The sequence below is a fragment of the Aquarana catesbeiana genome, linkage group LG01 (genome assembly GCF_042186555.1).
Source record: "Aquarana catesbeiana isolate 2022-GZ linkage group LG01, ASM4218655v1, whole genome shotgun sequence".
In the NCBI taxonomy this organism is placed as follows: domain Eukaryota; kingdom Metazoa; phylum Chordata; class Amphibia; order Anura; family Ranidae; genus Aquarana; species Aquarana catesbeiana.
In genome coordinates, this window is record NC_133324.1 from 686638712 (window position 1) to 686653935 (window position 15224).

At 45.6% G+C, this 15224-nt stretch overlaps 1 protein-coding gene across 1 annotated transcript in view; it reads right to left on the reverse strand.

Annotated features, from left to right (window-relative positions):
• QRFPR (pyroglutamylated RFamide peptide receptor) overlaps nucleotides 1-15224 on the reverse strand; it is a 118165-nt gene that overhangs the window by 9587 nt on the left and 93354 nt on the right. Inside the window, exon 5 of the mRNA XM_073603419.1 lies at nucleotides 13023-13120. Within this exon, the coding sequence (XP_073459520.1) occupies nucleotides 13023-13120 (98 nt within the window). The remainder of the gene's footprint in view (nucleotides 1-13022; nucleotides 13121-15224) is intronic.

Below are 15224 nucleotides of genomic sequence, written 5' to 3' on the forward strand. Positions count from 1 at the left end.
TCCCTCACTCTTCTGCTTCTCCTAATCGCTGGAGATATTTCCCCAAACCCTGGGCCCACTTTATTTAACTGTGCCCAACACACCCATCACCATCACCCTACACCCTCTGGCAGTAGTCGCAACCTACACAATCTAGTCTCCATTCCTCTTCTTGCCAACGCCAGCCTCACTCTCTCCTGCGCCCTCTGGAACGCCCGCTCTGTCTGCAACAAACTCACTGCTGTTCATGACCTCTTTGTCACTAATTCCTTTAATCTACTTGCTCTCACAGAAACCTGGCTCCACGAATTTGACACCCCTTCTCCTGCTTCCCTCTCCCAGGGTGGCCTTCACTGGACTCACTCCCCCAGGCCTAATGGACGCAAGGGAGGTGGAGTGGGATTCCTCCTATCCCCCCACAGCACCTTCCAGGTTATTCACTCTCCTCCCTCTTTTTCACTCTCATCATTCGAAGCCCACTGTATACGTCTATTCTCTCCCACTTCCCTAAGAATTGCTGTGATCTACCGGCCCCCTGGACCATTATCGACTTTCCTTGATGAGTTTTCTGCCTGGCTACCCTACTTTCTCTCTTCGGAAATTCCCACAATCCTTCTCGGTGATTTCAACATCCCTGCTAATACAAACATTCCTGCTACTTCTAAACTTCTTAGTCTAACCTCTTCATTTGACCTGAAGCAATGGGTACAGGCTTCTACTCACTCTGATGGCAACACCCTTGACCTTGTATTCTCTTACCTATGCACTCCATGCAACTTCTCAAACAATCCTTTTCCTCTCTCCGACCACCACCTTATTAGTTTCTCTCTCCCCTTGTCTTCCACCACCTTTCCCTCCAATCGCCTAACCGTCACCCGTAGAAACTTTCGCAACTTCAACTCCTCTCTCCTCTACTCTGCTACCGACCACCTCTATGACAAAATCTCCCCCCTGTCCTGCCCCAACCAAGCCATATCCATCTACAATAAATCTCTGTCCTCCACCCTGGACAAGCTCGCTCCCCTTACTACACGCAGAATCAGGCCTCGACCCCTACAACCCTGGCAAACAGATGACACTAAAATTCTCAAAAAACGTAGTCGCGCTCTTGAGCGTCTGTGGCACAAGACTAAGTCTCTCAAAGACTTCAACCAATACAAATCTGCCCTCCAAAAATACTATTCTTTCCTCCACACTGCCAAGCAAACCTATTTTACAACTCTTATTAATACCTTCTCATCCAATCCCCGTAAACTCTTCTCTACCTTCAACTCTCTACTTTGTCCTCCACCGCCTCCCCCCACTGATTTACTCACTGCCCAGGAAATCGCTAATCACTTCAAAAACAAGATTGATACAATCCGTGATGAAATCTCCACTCTACAGGTATCTCCCCCAGCTAAGACCCCATGTCAACAGATACAACTGACACTACCTCTATTCAAATCTACTACTCCAGACGAAGTTGCTAAACTCCTTTCTATCGCCCACCTAACTACCTGTCCCCTGGACCCTGTTCCCTCTCAAATGCTACGGTCACCCTCTGACCCCATCCTACACTCTCTAACCCACATCTTCAATCTCTCCCTCACCTCTGGCGTCTTCCCCGATGCTCTAAAACATGCACTGGTCACTCCCATACTCAAAAAACCATCCTTGGACCCTACCAATCTTAACAACCTACGCCCTATCTCCTTGCTCCCCTTTTCCTCTAAACTCCTTGAACGCCTGGTTTACAACCAACTGAGTGACCACCTCATTAAAAACAACCTTCTTGATCCCCTTCAATCTGGATTTCGCCCTCAACACTCCACAGAAACTGCTCTTTTAAAACTCACAAATGACCTACTAACTGCAAAAACCAACGGACACTATTCTGTACTCCTACTTCTGGATCTTTCAGCTGCCTTTGACACGGTTGACCACCCCCTCCTCCTCAAAAAACTTCACTCCATCGGTCTCCGTGACTGTGCTCTTCAGTGGCTCTCATCCTACCTATCCCAACGCACCTTCAGTGTCACTTACAATTCTACTTCCTCCACTCCTCTTCCCTTCTCTGTCGGGGTCCCCCAAGGTTCTGTTCTTGGACCTCTTTTATTTTCAATCTACACCTCTTCCCTGGGTCAGCTGATAGCCTCTCATGGCTTTCAATATCATTTCTATGCTGATGACACACAAATCTATCTCTCCACCCCTCAACTCACTCCATCAGTCTCCTCACGCATCACTAACTTACTAACCGACATATCTGTATGGATGTCACACCACTTCCTCAAACTCAACTTGTCCAAAACCGAGCTTATAATATTTCCTCCCCCACGTGCCTCTTCCCCTGACTTCTCTGTGAAGAGCAATGGCAAAACCATCCACCCGTCCCCACATGTCAGGGTGCTAGGTGTTATCCTAGATTCTGAACTCTCCTTTCAGCCCCACATCCAATCACTTTCCAAAGCTTGCCGTCTCAACCTCCGCAACATCTCTAAACTACGTCCCTTTCTAACCAGTGAAACTACAAAGCTCCTGATTCACTCCCTGGTTATCTCTCGCCTTGACTACTGCAACTCACTCCTCATTGGCTTACCTTTAAATAGACTATCCCCCCTTCAGTCCATCATGAATGCTGCTGCCAGACTCATCCACCTTACAAACCGATCAGTGTCTGCTACCCCTCTCTGCCAATCCCTCCATTGGCTGCCACTCGCCCAACGAATTAAATTCAAAATACTAACAATAAGTTACAAAGCCATCCACAACTGTGCCCCCAGCTACATCACTAACCTAGTCTCAAAATACCAACCTAAACGCCATCTCCGTTCCTCCCAAGATCTCCTGCTCTCTAGCTCCCTCATCACCTCCTCCCATATCCGCCTCCAGGACTTCTCCCGAGCCTCGCCCATCCTCTGGAATTCCCTACCCCAATCTGTCAGACTGTCTCCAAAGTTATCCACTTTTAGGCGATCCCTGAAGACTTTCCTCTTCAGAGAAGCCTATCCTGCCTCCATCTAACAACTGCATTATTTTCTCCATTAGCTCATCCCCCACAGCTATTACCCTTTTGTATAACTTGACCCTCCCTCCTAGATTGTAAGCTCTAACGAGCAGGGCCCTCTGATTCCTCCTGTATTGAATTGTATTGTACTTGTACTGTCTGCCCTAATGTCGTTGTAAAGCGCTGCGTAAACTGTCGGCGCTATATAAATCCTGTATAATAATAATAATAATAATAATGTGACAACACTGAAGAAACGACACTTTGCTACAATGTAAAGTAGTGAGTGTACAGTTTGTATAATGCCCTGCACACACAGTCGGATTTTCCGACGGAAAATATGTGATAGGACCTTGTTGTCGGAAATTCCGACCGTGTGTAGGCTCCATCACACATTTTCCATCGGATTTTCCGACACACAAAGTTTGAGAGCAGGCTATAAAATTTTCCGACAACAAAATCCGTTGTCGGAATTTCCGATCGTGTGTACACAAATCTGACGCACAAAGTGCCACGCATGCTCAGAATAAATAAAGAGATGAAAGCTATTGGCTACTGCCCCGTTTATAGTCCAGACGTACGTGGTTTACGTCACCGCGTTCAGAATGATCGGATTTTCTGACAACTTTGTGTGACCGTGTGTATGCAAGACAAGTTTGAGCCAACATCCGTCGGAAAAAATCCTAGGATCTTGTTATCGGAATGTCCAATCAATGTCCGACCGTGTGTACGGGGCATAACAGTGTAAATTTGCTGTCCCCTCAAAATAACACAACAGACAGCCATTAATGTCTAAACCGGTGGCAACAAAAGTGAGTACAGCCCTAAGTGAAAATGTCCAAATTGGGCCCAATTAGCCATTTTCCCTCCCCAGTGTCATGTAACTCATTAGTGTTACAAGGTGTGAATGGGGAGCAGGTGTGTTAAATTTGGTGTTATCGCTCTCACTCTCTCATACAGGTCACTGGAAGTTCAACATGGAACCTCATGGCAAAGAACTTTCTGAGGATCTGAAAAAAAGAGTTATTGCTCTACATAAAGATGGCCTAGGCTATAAGAAGATTGCCAAAACCCTGAAACTCAGCTGCAGCACGGTGGTCAAGACCATACACCGGTTTAACATGACAAGTTCCACTCAGAACAGGCCTCATCATGGTTGACCAAAAAAAGTTGAGTGCACATGCTCAGCGTCATATCCAGAGGTTGTCTTTGGGAAATAGACGTATGAGTGCTGACAACATTGCTGCAGAGGTTGAAGGGGGTGGGTCAGCCTGTCAGTGCTCAGACCATACGCCACACACTGCATCAAATTGGTCTGCATGACTGTCATCCCAGAAGGAAGACAGATGATGCACATGAAAGCCCGCAAACAGTTTGCTGAAGACAAGCAGACTAAGGACATGGATTACTGGAACCTGTGGTCTGATAAGACCAAGATAAACTTATTTGGTTCAGATGGTGTCAAGCGCGTGTGGCGGCAACCAGTACAAAGACAAGTGTGTCTACAGTCAAGCATGGTGGTGGGAGTGTCATGGTCTGGGGCTGTCCTAAAAAGGGTTTGGGGACCCGGGTCCTGCCCCAGGGGACAAGTATCAATGTAAAAAAAAGTTTTAAAAATGGCCGTTTTTTGGGAGCAGAGATTTTAATGATGCTTAAAGTGAAAAAAAAAGTGAAATATTCCTTTAAATAACGTACCTGGGGGGGTGTCTATAGTATGCCTGTAAAGTAGCGCATGTTTCCCGTGCTTAGAACAGTCCCTGCACAAAATGACATTTTTAAAGGAATAAAAGTCATTTAAAATTGCTTGCGGCTTTAATGTAATGTCGGGCCCTGGCAATAAGAATGAAAATCAGAGAGACAAACGGCATGGGTACCCCCCACCCCCCAGTTCATTACCAGGCTCTTTGGGTCTTGTATGGATATTAAGGGGAACCCCGCACCCAAATTAAAAAAGGAAAGGCGTGGGTCCCCCAGGCCCTATATACTCTGAACAGCAGTATACAGGCGGTGCAGGGACAGGGACAGGGACTGTAGGTTTGTTGTTAAGTAGAATCTGTTTGTAATTTTGAACTGATACATTTTTAAAGTGTAGCTCCAGCCAAAAAATCTATTTTTAAGCTTTTTGGAAAACATAGGGAAGGGTTATCACCCCTGTAACATTTGTTTTGCTGTCTGTGCACCTCTTGAGAAGATTTCACCTCACTTTCTGTCCCAATGACAAATGTTTTTTGAAAATTTGGGGTTTTTACTGAAACAAAGATTGGTGAAAAAGCATCAGTGAAGAGGAGACACGTTTTTTCCCATAACTCTTACAGGAGAGAATTTCCCTTCCTAGGGGTAGATTTCATCTCACTTCCTGTTGTCGCCTTCCGTTTGTAAGTAGGGGTCGTTTGTAAGTTGGATGTTTGAAAGTAGGGGCCTGCCCTATATACTCTGCAGAAATTGGGGCCTTAGGTGTTGGTGTTGCCACAACACTGTAAGCCCTCACAGTTACTCTTGGTGGGCGCAGGAACGGGCTGTGCTGTGAAATATTAGATCAAGAATTGTAATTACATGCCATTGTTGAACAGTGGTAGAAAAATTGGGCCTTTGGTGTTGGTGGTGGTAGTGGTGCTGATGCCACAACACTGTAATGCCCCGTACACACGGTTGGACTTTGTTCGGACAATCCGACAACAAAATCCTAGGATTTTTTCAGATGGATGTTGGCTCAAACTTGTCTTGCATACACACAGTCACACAAAGTTGTCAGAAAATCCGATCGTTCTAAACGCGGTGACGTAAAACACGAACGTCGGGACTATAAACGGGGCAGTGGCCAATAGCTTTCATCTCTTTATTTATTCTGAGCATGCGTGGCACTTTGTCCGTCAGATTTGTGTACACACGATCAGAATTTCCGACAACGGATTTTGTAGTCGGAAAATTTTATATCCTGCTCTCAAACTTTGTGTGTCGGAAAATCCGATGGAAAATGTGTGATGGAGCCTACACACGGTCGGAATTTCTGACAACAAGGTCCTATCATACATTTTCCGTCGGAAAATCCGACCGTGTGTACGGGGCATAAGTCCTCACAGTTACTCTTGGTGGGCGCTGGAACGGACCCTGCTGTGAAATATTATATCACGAATTGTAATTACATGCACCTGTTGAACAGGGGCAGAAAAATTGGGCCTTTGGTGGTGGTGGTGTTGCCACAACACTGTAACCCTCACAGTTACTCTTGGTGGGCGCAGGAATGGGCCTTGCTGTGAAATATTAGATCAAGACTTGTAATTACATGTCCCAGTTGAATAGTGGCAGAAAAATTGGGCCTTAGGCACTGGTGCCACAACACTGCAACCCCTCACAGATGTTCTAGTTGGAGCGCAGGAATGAGCCCTGCTGCAAAGTATTGCATCAAAAATTCTAATTACACGCCCCTGTTAAACAAGGGCAGAAAAATTGGCACAACACTGCAACCCCTCACAGATGCTATAGTTGGAGCGCAGGAATTAACCCTGCTGCAACGTATTGCATCACAAATTTTAATTACACGCCCCTGTTAAACAGGGGCAGAAAAATTGGGCCTTGGCCACTGGTGGCAGTAGCCAGAACCAAAAATGTTCTTACAAGCTATCAGCATGAAAATTGAGGAGGAAGAGGATTGTGACTCAGCAAAACAGGATAGTCACTCAGCAGCAGTCTTGAAGGGATCTCACATTAAAAAGAAAATCAATCGGTTACATCAGCGTCAGGTGCTTGGTAGCTGGTGATCCAAGACAGATTCATTTTTATGAAGGTCAGCTGATGGACCGATTCACTGGACAGGCGCTCACTGTGATCGGTTACAAAGCCTCAAGCAGCACTGAATGTGCGCTCCGAAAGAACGCTGGATGAAGGACAGGCCAGTAGCTCAATTGCATACTGTGCAAGCTCTGGCCAGTGATCCATCCTCAAGACCCAGTAAACCAGAGGATTTTCGGTGGGAAAGGTGTCCAAGTCTGATCTTGCCCCTAGGTAATCCTGCACCATGTGAATCAGACGCTGGCGATGGTTGCTGGAACCCATCAGACCTTGGGGTTGCGGACTAAAAAATTGTCTGAACGCATCGGTCAGACGGCCACCTTCTCCACCGCTCCTTCTGTGACTGACCGAAGCCTCAGCAACACGTTGTCCAGGAGGACCAGGAAATTATAACCTCCCAGGCTCTGGAAACGCGTTGCACAAACCTTTCTGCAAGGTCTCCCGAAGATGTTTCATCCTCTGCTCCCTCTGTGATGGCAAGATAAGGTCAGCAACCTTACCCTTGTAACGTGGATCAAGGAGAGTTGCCAGCCAGTAATCATCCCTCCCCTTGATACCACGAATACGAGGATCCTTCTGCAGGCTTTGCAGGATCAGGGAGGCCATGCAGCATAGGTTTGCTGAGGCATTCGGTCCAGAGTCCTCTGGGTCACTAAGGACGACATGATCCGCAGCCACCTCCTCCCAGCCATGTACAAGTACATGGGTTTCTTTGGACTGTAAATGATCCCTTGAAGACTGCTGCTGATGCTGAGTGCCAGGCCTCCATGCTGACACAATGCAGGAACACTGTCTGGATAAAGGGGGCCTTGAGAGGTAAGGAAGTCCTCCTCTTCCTCCCTCTGTTCTGCCTCAAGTGCCCTGTCCATTATTCCACGCAGCGTGTGCTCCAACAGGTGGACAAGAGGGACAGTGTCACTGATGCATGCACTGTCACTGCTCACCATCCTTGTGGCCTTAAATGGTGACAGGAGAGTGCATGCCTCCCTGATCATAGCCCACTGGCATGGGGAAAAAAAACAAGGTTCCCTGACCCTGTCCTGGTGCCATAGTCTCACAGGTACTCAGTGATGGCCCTCTGCTGCGTGTGCAGCTGCTGCAGCATGGCCAACATGTCACAGATTAGGCGGTTCTTGGGCAGGTTAAATTCCTTTTGGAGGTCAGCTAGCCGAACACTGACATTATATGACCTGCGGAAATGCACACAGACGCTCCTGGCCTGTCTCAGGACATCCTGTAAGCCCGGGTACCTGCCCAAGAACCGCTGCACCACCAAGTTAAGGACGTGAGCCAAACAGGGCACATGGGTCAGTTGTCCCTGTCGGAGGGCGGAGAGGAGGTTGGTGCCATTGTCGCAAACCACCGTACCTTGCTTAAGCTGGTGTGGCATCAACCACCTCTGAACCTGCCCCTGCAGAGCTGACAGAATCTATGCCCCAGTGTGGCTCTTGTCCCCCAAGCACACCAGCTCAAGCACCGCATGGCATCTTTTTGCCTGCGTGCTTGCGTAGCCCCTTGAACGTCTACGTAGCACTGCTGGTTCCAAGGACAAATCAGCACAGGAAGAGGCCATGGAGGAAGAAGAAGAGGAGGGGGTGTAGGAGAGAGGTGTGGCAGAATCACCACTAGTAGAATTTTGGAGGCGTGGTGGCGGAACAACCTCCAACACTACTGCACCCTGTTCTGCATCCTTCCCAGCTGCCAGAAGAGTCACCCAGTGCGCGGTAAAAGATAGGCAACGTCCCTGTCCATGCCTGCTGGACCATGAGTCAGCGGTAATATGCACCTTACCACTGACCGCACTGTCCAGCGAGGCCAAGACATTGCCTTCCACATGCCGGTAGAGAGCCGGAATCGCCTTCCGTGAGAAAAAGTGGCGTTTGGGAACCTGCCACTGAGGAACCACAAAAGGCAGCAGTTGAAGTGCTAGCAATTTAGCCAAGCTAGCATTCAACCGCTGGGCATGTGGATAGCTGGGAGCGAAATTCTTTCGGTGGTGCACCAGCTGGGGCAAGGAAATTTGCCTGGTACAATCTGATGTCGGTGTAGTGATAGCCCGCAAGTACTTGGCTGTGACACACCTAATTCTATACCTTCAATCCTCTCGGTGCAGGTTTCAGAGAGGACTGAAGGTATAGTGGGGTTGGAGATCCCAGCTGATGAGGAGCAAGGAGAGGTCTGCTTTGTTCTTTGGTGTGGGTCTTTTAGGTACGCTTGCCAACGAACTGCATGGCAGGTCGACATATGTCTGGTCAAGCATGTGGTGCCCAAGCGGGTGATGTTTTGGCCATGTGAGATGCGCTTGAGACATATGTTGCAAATAGCAGCGGTGGGATCTGGCACACTCATCTCAAAAAAGGCCCACACCAAAGAACTTTTGGAATAACGGGCAAAGACACCAGCGCCCTGCACATGCGGAGCTCTGCGGTGTGATGCAGTCGGTGTGCTGCCCTTAAGCTGGCCACTGGAGGGCATCCTGCCTCATTGGAGATGTGCCTCCTCCTCCTCCTCTCTCCTATCAGGCACCCACGTGGAGTCAGTGACCTCATCATCCCCTCCTTCCTCATCACTGGAGCAAAGCTGGCATTATGCTGCAGCTGGGGGAACATGACTGCCAGATTGCTGTCCTTCTTGTGCACCCCCTCTCTCTGGGCTCACGTTACTGCCTTCCTCTAGCTGAGCACCATCATCGGAGCCTTCAAAACATTGGGCATCCACCTGGAACATGTACCCAACACTGTGGTCAAACAGTTCGGGGGACTCCTCAGGAGGACATGGTGGGGCTAGGGAAGGAGTGACTGATGCCATTGAGCAGAGGGAAGAGGCCACGTTGGCAGCTGCTTTGCCAGACAAAGTACCCTGAGCCTGGGTGAGAGAGGATGAGGAGGATGAGGACGGCTTGGTCAGCTGCACAAAGCTGGGATGCATATATATACTGATACTGCAGCTAGCAGAATCAACTGCCTGCCTGTAGTATTACTAGGATCAGAACAACAGCAATTGTCTTCAGGTAGCTTTAGGTGCACCCTGTGCAGAGGACACAGTACACTAACTGTAAATACTGCAGCTGCCTGCCTGTGGTACTAATAGGATCAGAAGACCACCACCAATTTTCTTCAGGTAGCTTTAGATGCACACTGTGCAGAGGACACAGTACACTAACTGTAAATACTGTAGCTGCCTGCCTGTGGTATTAATAGGATCAGAAGAACACCACCAATTTTTTTTAGGTAGCTTTAGGTGCACACTGTGCAAAGGACATAGTACACTAACTGTAAATACTGTAGCTGCCTGCCTGTGGTATTAATAGGATCAGAACAACAGCAATTGTCTTCAGGTAGCTTTAGGTGCACACTGTGCAGAGGATGCAGTATACTAACTGTAAATACTGCAGCTGCCTGCCTGTGGTATTAATAGGATCAGAACAACAGCAATTGTCTTTAGGTAGCTTTAGGTGCACACTGTGCAGAGGACACAGTACACTAACTGTAAATACTGTAGCTGCCTGCCTGTGGTACTAATAGGATCAGAAGATCACCACCAATTTTCTTCAGGTAGCTTTAGGTGCACACTGTGCAGAGGACACAGTACACTAACTGTAAATACTGTAGCTGCCTGCCTTTTGTATTAATAGGATCAGAACAACAGCAATTGTCTTCAGGTAGCTTCAGGTGCACACTGTGCAGAGGATGCACTACACTAACTGTAAATACTGCAGCTGCCTGCCTGTGGTATTAATAGAATCAGAACAACAGCATTTGTCTTCAGGTAGCTTTAGGTGCACACTGTGCAGAGGACGCAGTACACTAACTGTAAATACTGCAGCTTCCTGCGGTACTAAAAGGATCAGAAGAACACCACCAATTTTCTGCAGGTAGCTTTAGGTGCACACTGTGCAGAGGACGCACTACACTAACTGTAAATACTGCAGCTGCCTGCGGTACTAATAGGATCAGAAGAACACCACCAATTTTCTTCAGGTAGGTTTAGGTGCACACTGTGCAGAGGACACAGTACACTAATTGTAAATACTGTAGCTGCCTGCCTGTGGTATTAATAGAATCAGAACAACAGCAATTGTCTTCAGGTAGCTTTAGGTGCACACTGTGCAGAGGACGCAGTACACTAACTGTAAATACTGCAGCTTCCTGCAGTACTAATAGGATCAGAAGAACACCACCAATTGTCTTCAGGTAGCTTTAGGTGCACACTGTGCAGAGGACGCAGTACACTAACTGTAAATACTGCAGCTTCCTGCGGTACTAATAGGATCAGAAGAACACCACCAATTTTCTTCAGGTAGCTTTAGGTGCACACTGTGCAGAGGACGCACTACACTAACTGTAAATACTGCAGCTGCCTGCGGTACTAATAGGATCAGAAGAACACCACCAATATTCTTCAGGTAGCTTTAGGTGCACACTGTGCAGAGGACGCACTACACTAACTGTAAATACAGTAGCTAATACGACTAATAGGATCAGAATAACACCAGCAATTTTCTTCAGGTAGCTGTAAATACTGTAAAAACACCTGCCTGCCTGTCAGTAGGAAGAGAATAACAGGAACTGATCCAGCTAAACTGAATACAGTGTGTATATATATATATATATATATATATATATATACACACACAACACCTAGGATGCATATATATTCAAAATACACTGTAGGTGCAGCTAACTGACTCGCCTGCCTACTCTATCTAACTTAAATCAAATGACACTGTCTCTCTGTCTATCTCTCCGCCGCCGCCGCCGCAACACACTACACAAGGCCGCCACGTAGGCGCCCTTATATAGTGTGGGGCATGTACTAAACCCCCTGAGCCATAATCGGCCAAAGCCACCATGGCTTTGGCCAATTACGGCTCTCTGTACAGACGGCGCTGTGATTGGCCAAGCATGCTGGTCATAGTGCATGCATGGCCAATCATCAGCCAACAATGCACTGCGATGCCGCAGTGAATTATGGGCTGTGACGCGCCACTCGAATTTGGCGCGAACGGCCCATAACGTTCGAAATTCGACAAACGGGCGAACATGCAATGTTCGAGTCGAACATGGGTTCGACTTGAACTCAAATCGCATCCCTAGTGGCAACCTGTGAAGCTCTTGTGAACTCCATGCCCAAGAGGGTTAAGGCAGTGCTGGAAAATAATGGTGGCCACACAAAATATTTACACTTTGGGCCCAATTTGGACATATTCACTTAGGGGTGTACTCACTTTAGTTGCCAGTGGTTTAGACATTAATGGCTGTGTGCTTAGTTATTCTGAGGGGACAGCAAATTTACACTGTTATACAAGCTGTACACCCACTACTTTACATTGTAGCAAAGTCTAATTTCTTCAGTGTTGTCACATGAAAAAATATTATATATATACACAGTATATATTTATATCTAGATATAGATATATAGGTATAGATAGAGATATAGATATATATCTATAGTATATACATTCACACATATACATATAGTATATACAGTATATACATTCACACACATATATGTATAGTATATACAGTATACACATTTATTTGGTGGTACATAACAAGGGGGAAATGTCCAGCAAAGAAGAAGGGCACAGTCAAAAATTTGCACCAGGCCCTTACATTAGTAGATATGCCTCTATATAAAGGTGTAATAATTTTTGCCAGTAAATCATCCCAGAATATTTCATTTTATGTGCACAAAAGGCCAGTTTTATCTGTAGTAGCTTTAGCATGTTTAAGGAATTTTGAGGTTACAGTGCCCAACAGAGTAAGGGATTAATAACACAAATTTTCCATGAACTATTGCCCAAATAAATTACTAGCCAAAATCACTAAATGGGGTTGTGCTAATCTTTAGGGGTACATATTAGTTAAAAATAAACTGAAGGACCAAGTAAAAAAACTTTATCTCAAATATAGGGATCTTTATTTTAGCCACATGGCTGTAAATTTCAAATCTCACCATCATTTTTTGTAATAACCGTGATGTGTCAGCTATGCAAACCAAGCCTTACACATAAGTTATTTGTATAGTGGCACAAAGATGTAGCGTACCCCTAGACTACCGTAAGTCTAGTGGGTGTCTAATTTTGGGCAGTTTATATGTGAACAATTTAAGTTTCTTTTGGCAATATTCAAGAACCCACTAGATACAAATTCTCCTTCTCATTATATGTGCTCTCTGAGTTCTTTACAAGCACTGGAGGAAGAAAATCCTTAAAGATAGGATCAAGCATTACCACTAACTAAAAGACACAGCAGTTACTTACTGTATTCTATCATCATGTGCACAACATGAAACGGTGCCCAGCAGACTGCAAAAAGCACAACCACTGTTATCATCATAACGATTGCTCGTTTCTTCTTCCTGGTATGAAAATGGTTGTGGATTAATCAGGATCATGTATCATGCAATTTGTTCTATAAACAATTTTTTATCTTAATTGTTGATTGTTCATTTATTTGTTTACACACACACCCGTGTATATATATATATATAGATCTATATATCTATATATAGATCTATATATATAGATCTATATATATATAGATATATATATATCTATATATATATATACAATGGGGACGAAAAGTATTCAGACCCCCTTACATTTTTCACTCTTTGTTATATTGCAGCCATTTAAGTTTATTTTTTTCCTCATTAATGTACACACAGCACCCCATATTGACAGAAAAACACACGTTTTTGCATATTTATTAAAAAAAAAGAAAACCTGAAATATCACATGGTCCTAACTATTCATACCCTTTGCTTAGTATTTAGTAGAAGCACCCTTTTGATCTAATACAGCCATGAGTCTTTTCGGGAAAGATGCAACAAGTTTTTCACACCTGGATTTGGGGATCCTCTGCCATTCCTCCTTGCAGAACCTCTCCAGTTCTGTCAGGTTGGATAGTAAACGTTGGTGGACAGCTATTTTTAGGTCTCTCCAGAGATGCTCAATTGGGTTTAAGTCAGAGCTCTGGCTGGGCCATTCAAGAACAGTCACAGAGTTGTTGTGAAGCCACTCCTTCATTATTTTAGCTGTGTGCTTAGGGTCATTGTCTTGTTGGAAGGTAAACCTTCGGCCCAGTCTGAGGTCCTGAGCAATCTGGGAAAGGTTTTCGTCCAGGATATCCCTGTACTTGGCCGCATTCATCTTTCCCTCGATTGCAACCAGTCGTCCTGTCCCTGCAGCTGAAAAACACCCCCACAGCATGATGCTGCCACCACCATGCTTCACTGTTGGGACTGTATTGGACAGGTGATGAGCAGTGCCTGGTTTTCTCCACACATACCGCTTAGAATTAAGTCCAAAAAGTTCTATCTTGGTCTCATCAGACCAGAGAATCTTATTTCTCACCATCTTGGAGTCCTTCAGGTGTTTTTTAGCAAACTCCATGCGGGCTTTCATGTGTCTTGCACTGAGGAGAGGCTTCTGTCGGGCCACTCTGCCATAAGGCCCCGACTGGTGGAGGGCTGCAGTGATGGTTGACTTTCTACAACTTTCTCCCATCTCCCAACTGCATCTCTGGAGCTCAGCCACAGTGATCTTTGGGTTCTTCTTTACCTCTCTCACCAAGGCTCAGCTTGGCCGGACGGCCAGCTCTAGGAAGGGTTCTGGTCATCCCAAACATCTTCCATTTAAGGATTATGGAACCTTAAGTGTAGCAGAATTTTTTTTGTAACCTTGGCCAGATCTGTGCCTTGCCACAATTCTGTCTCTGAGCTCTTCAGGCAGTTCCTTTTACCTCATAATTCTCATTTGCTCTGACATGCACTGTGAGCTGTAAGGTCTTATATAGACAGGTGTGTGGCTTTCCCTAATCAAGTCCAATCAGTATAATCAAACACAGCTGGACTCAAATGAAGGTGTAGAACCATCTCAAGGATGATCAGAAGAAATGGACAGCAGAGTTAAATATATGAGTGTCACAGCAAAGGGTCTGAATACTTAGGACCATGTGATATTTCAGTTTTTCTTTTTTAATAAATCTGCAAAAATGTCAACAATTCTGTGTTTTTCTGTCAATATGGGGTGCTGTGTGTACATTAATGAGGGAAAAAAATGAACTTAAATAATTTTAGCAAATGGCTGCAATATAACAAAGAGTGAAAAATTTAAGGGGGTCTGAATACTTTCCGTCCCCACTGTATATAAACACACACACACACACACACACACACACACATATAAACACACATACATGTACACACATATAAACGCACACACATATACACATACACACACATATGTAAACACACATACATACATGTACACACACACATACACACATATATATAAACACACAAACATACATGTGCTCACACACAAATACATGCACACACACATATATAAACACACACACATATATAAACACACATACATGCACACACATACATGAATAGCCTAAAGATAGATGGATAAAAAATGCCAGTCCTTTACCTTAGCCTTTCCTGCCGGGTACTG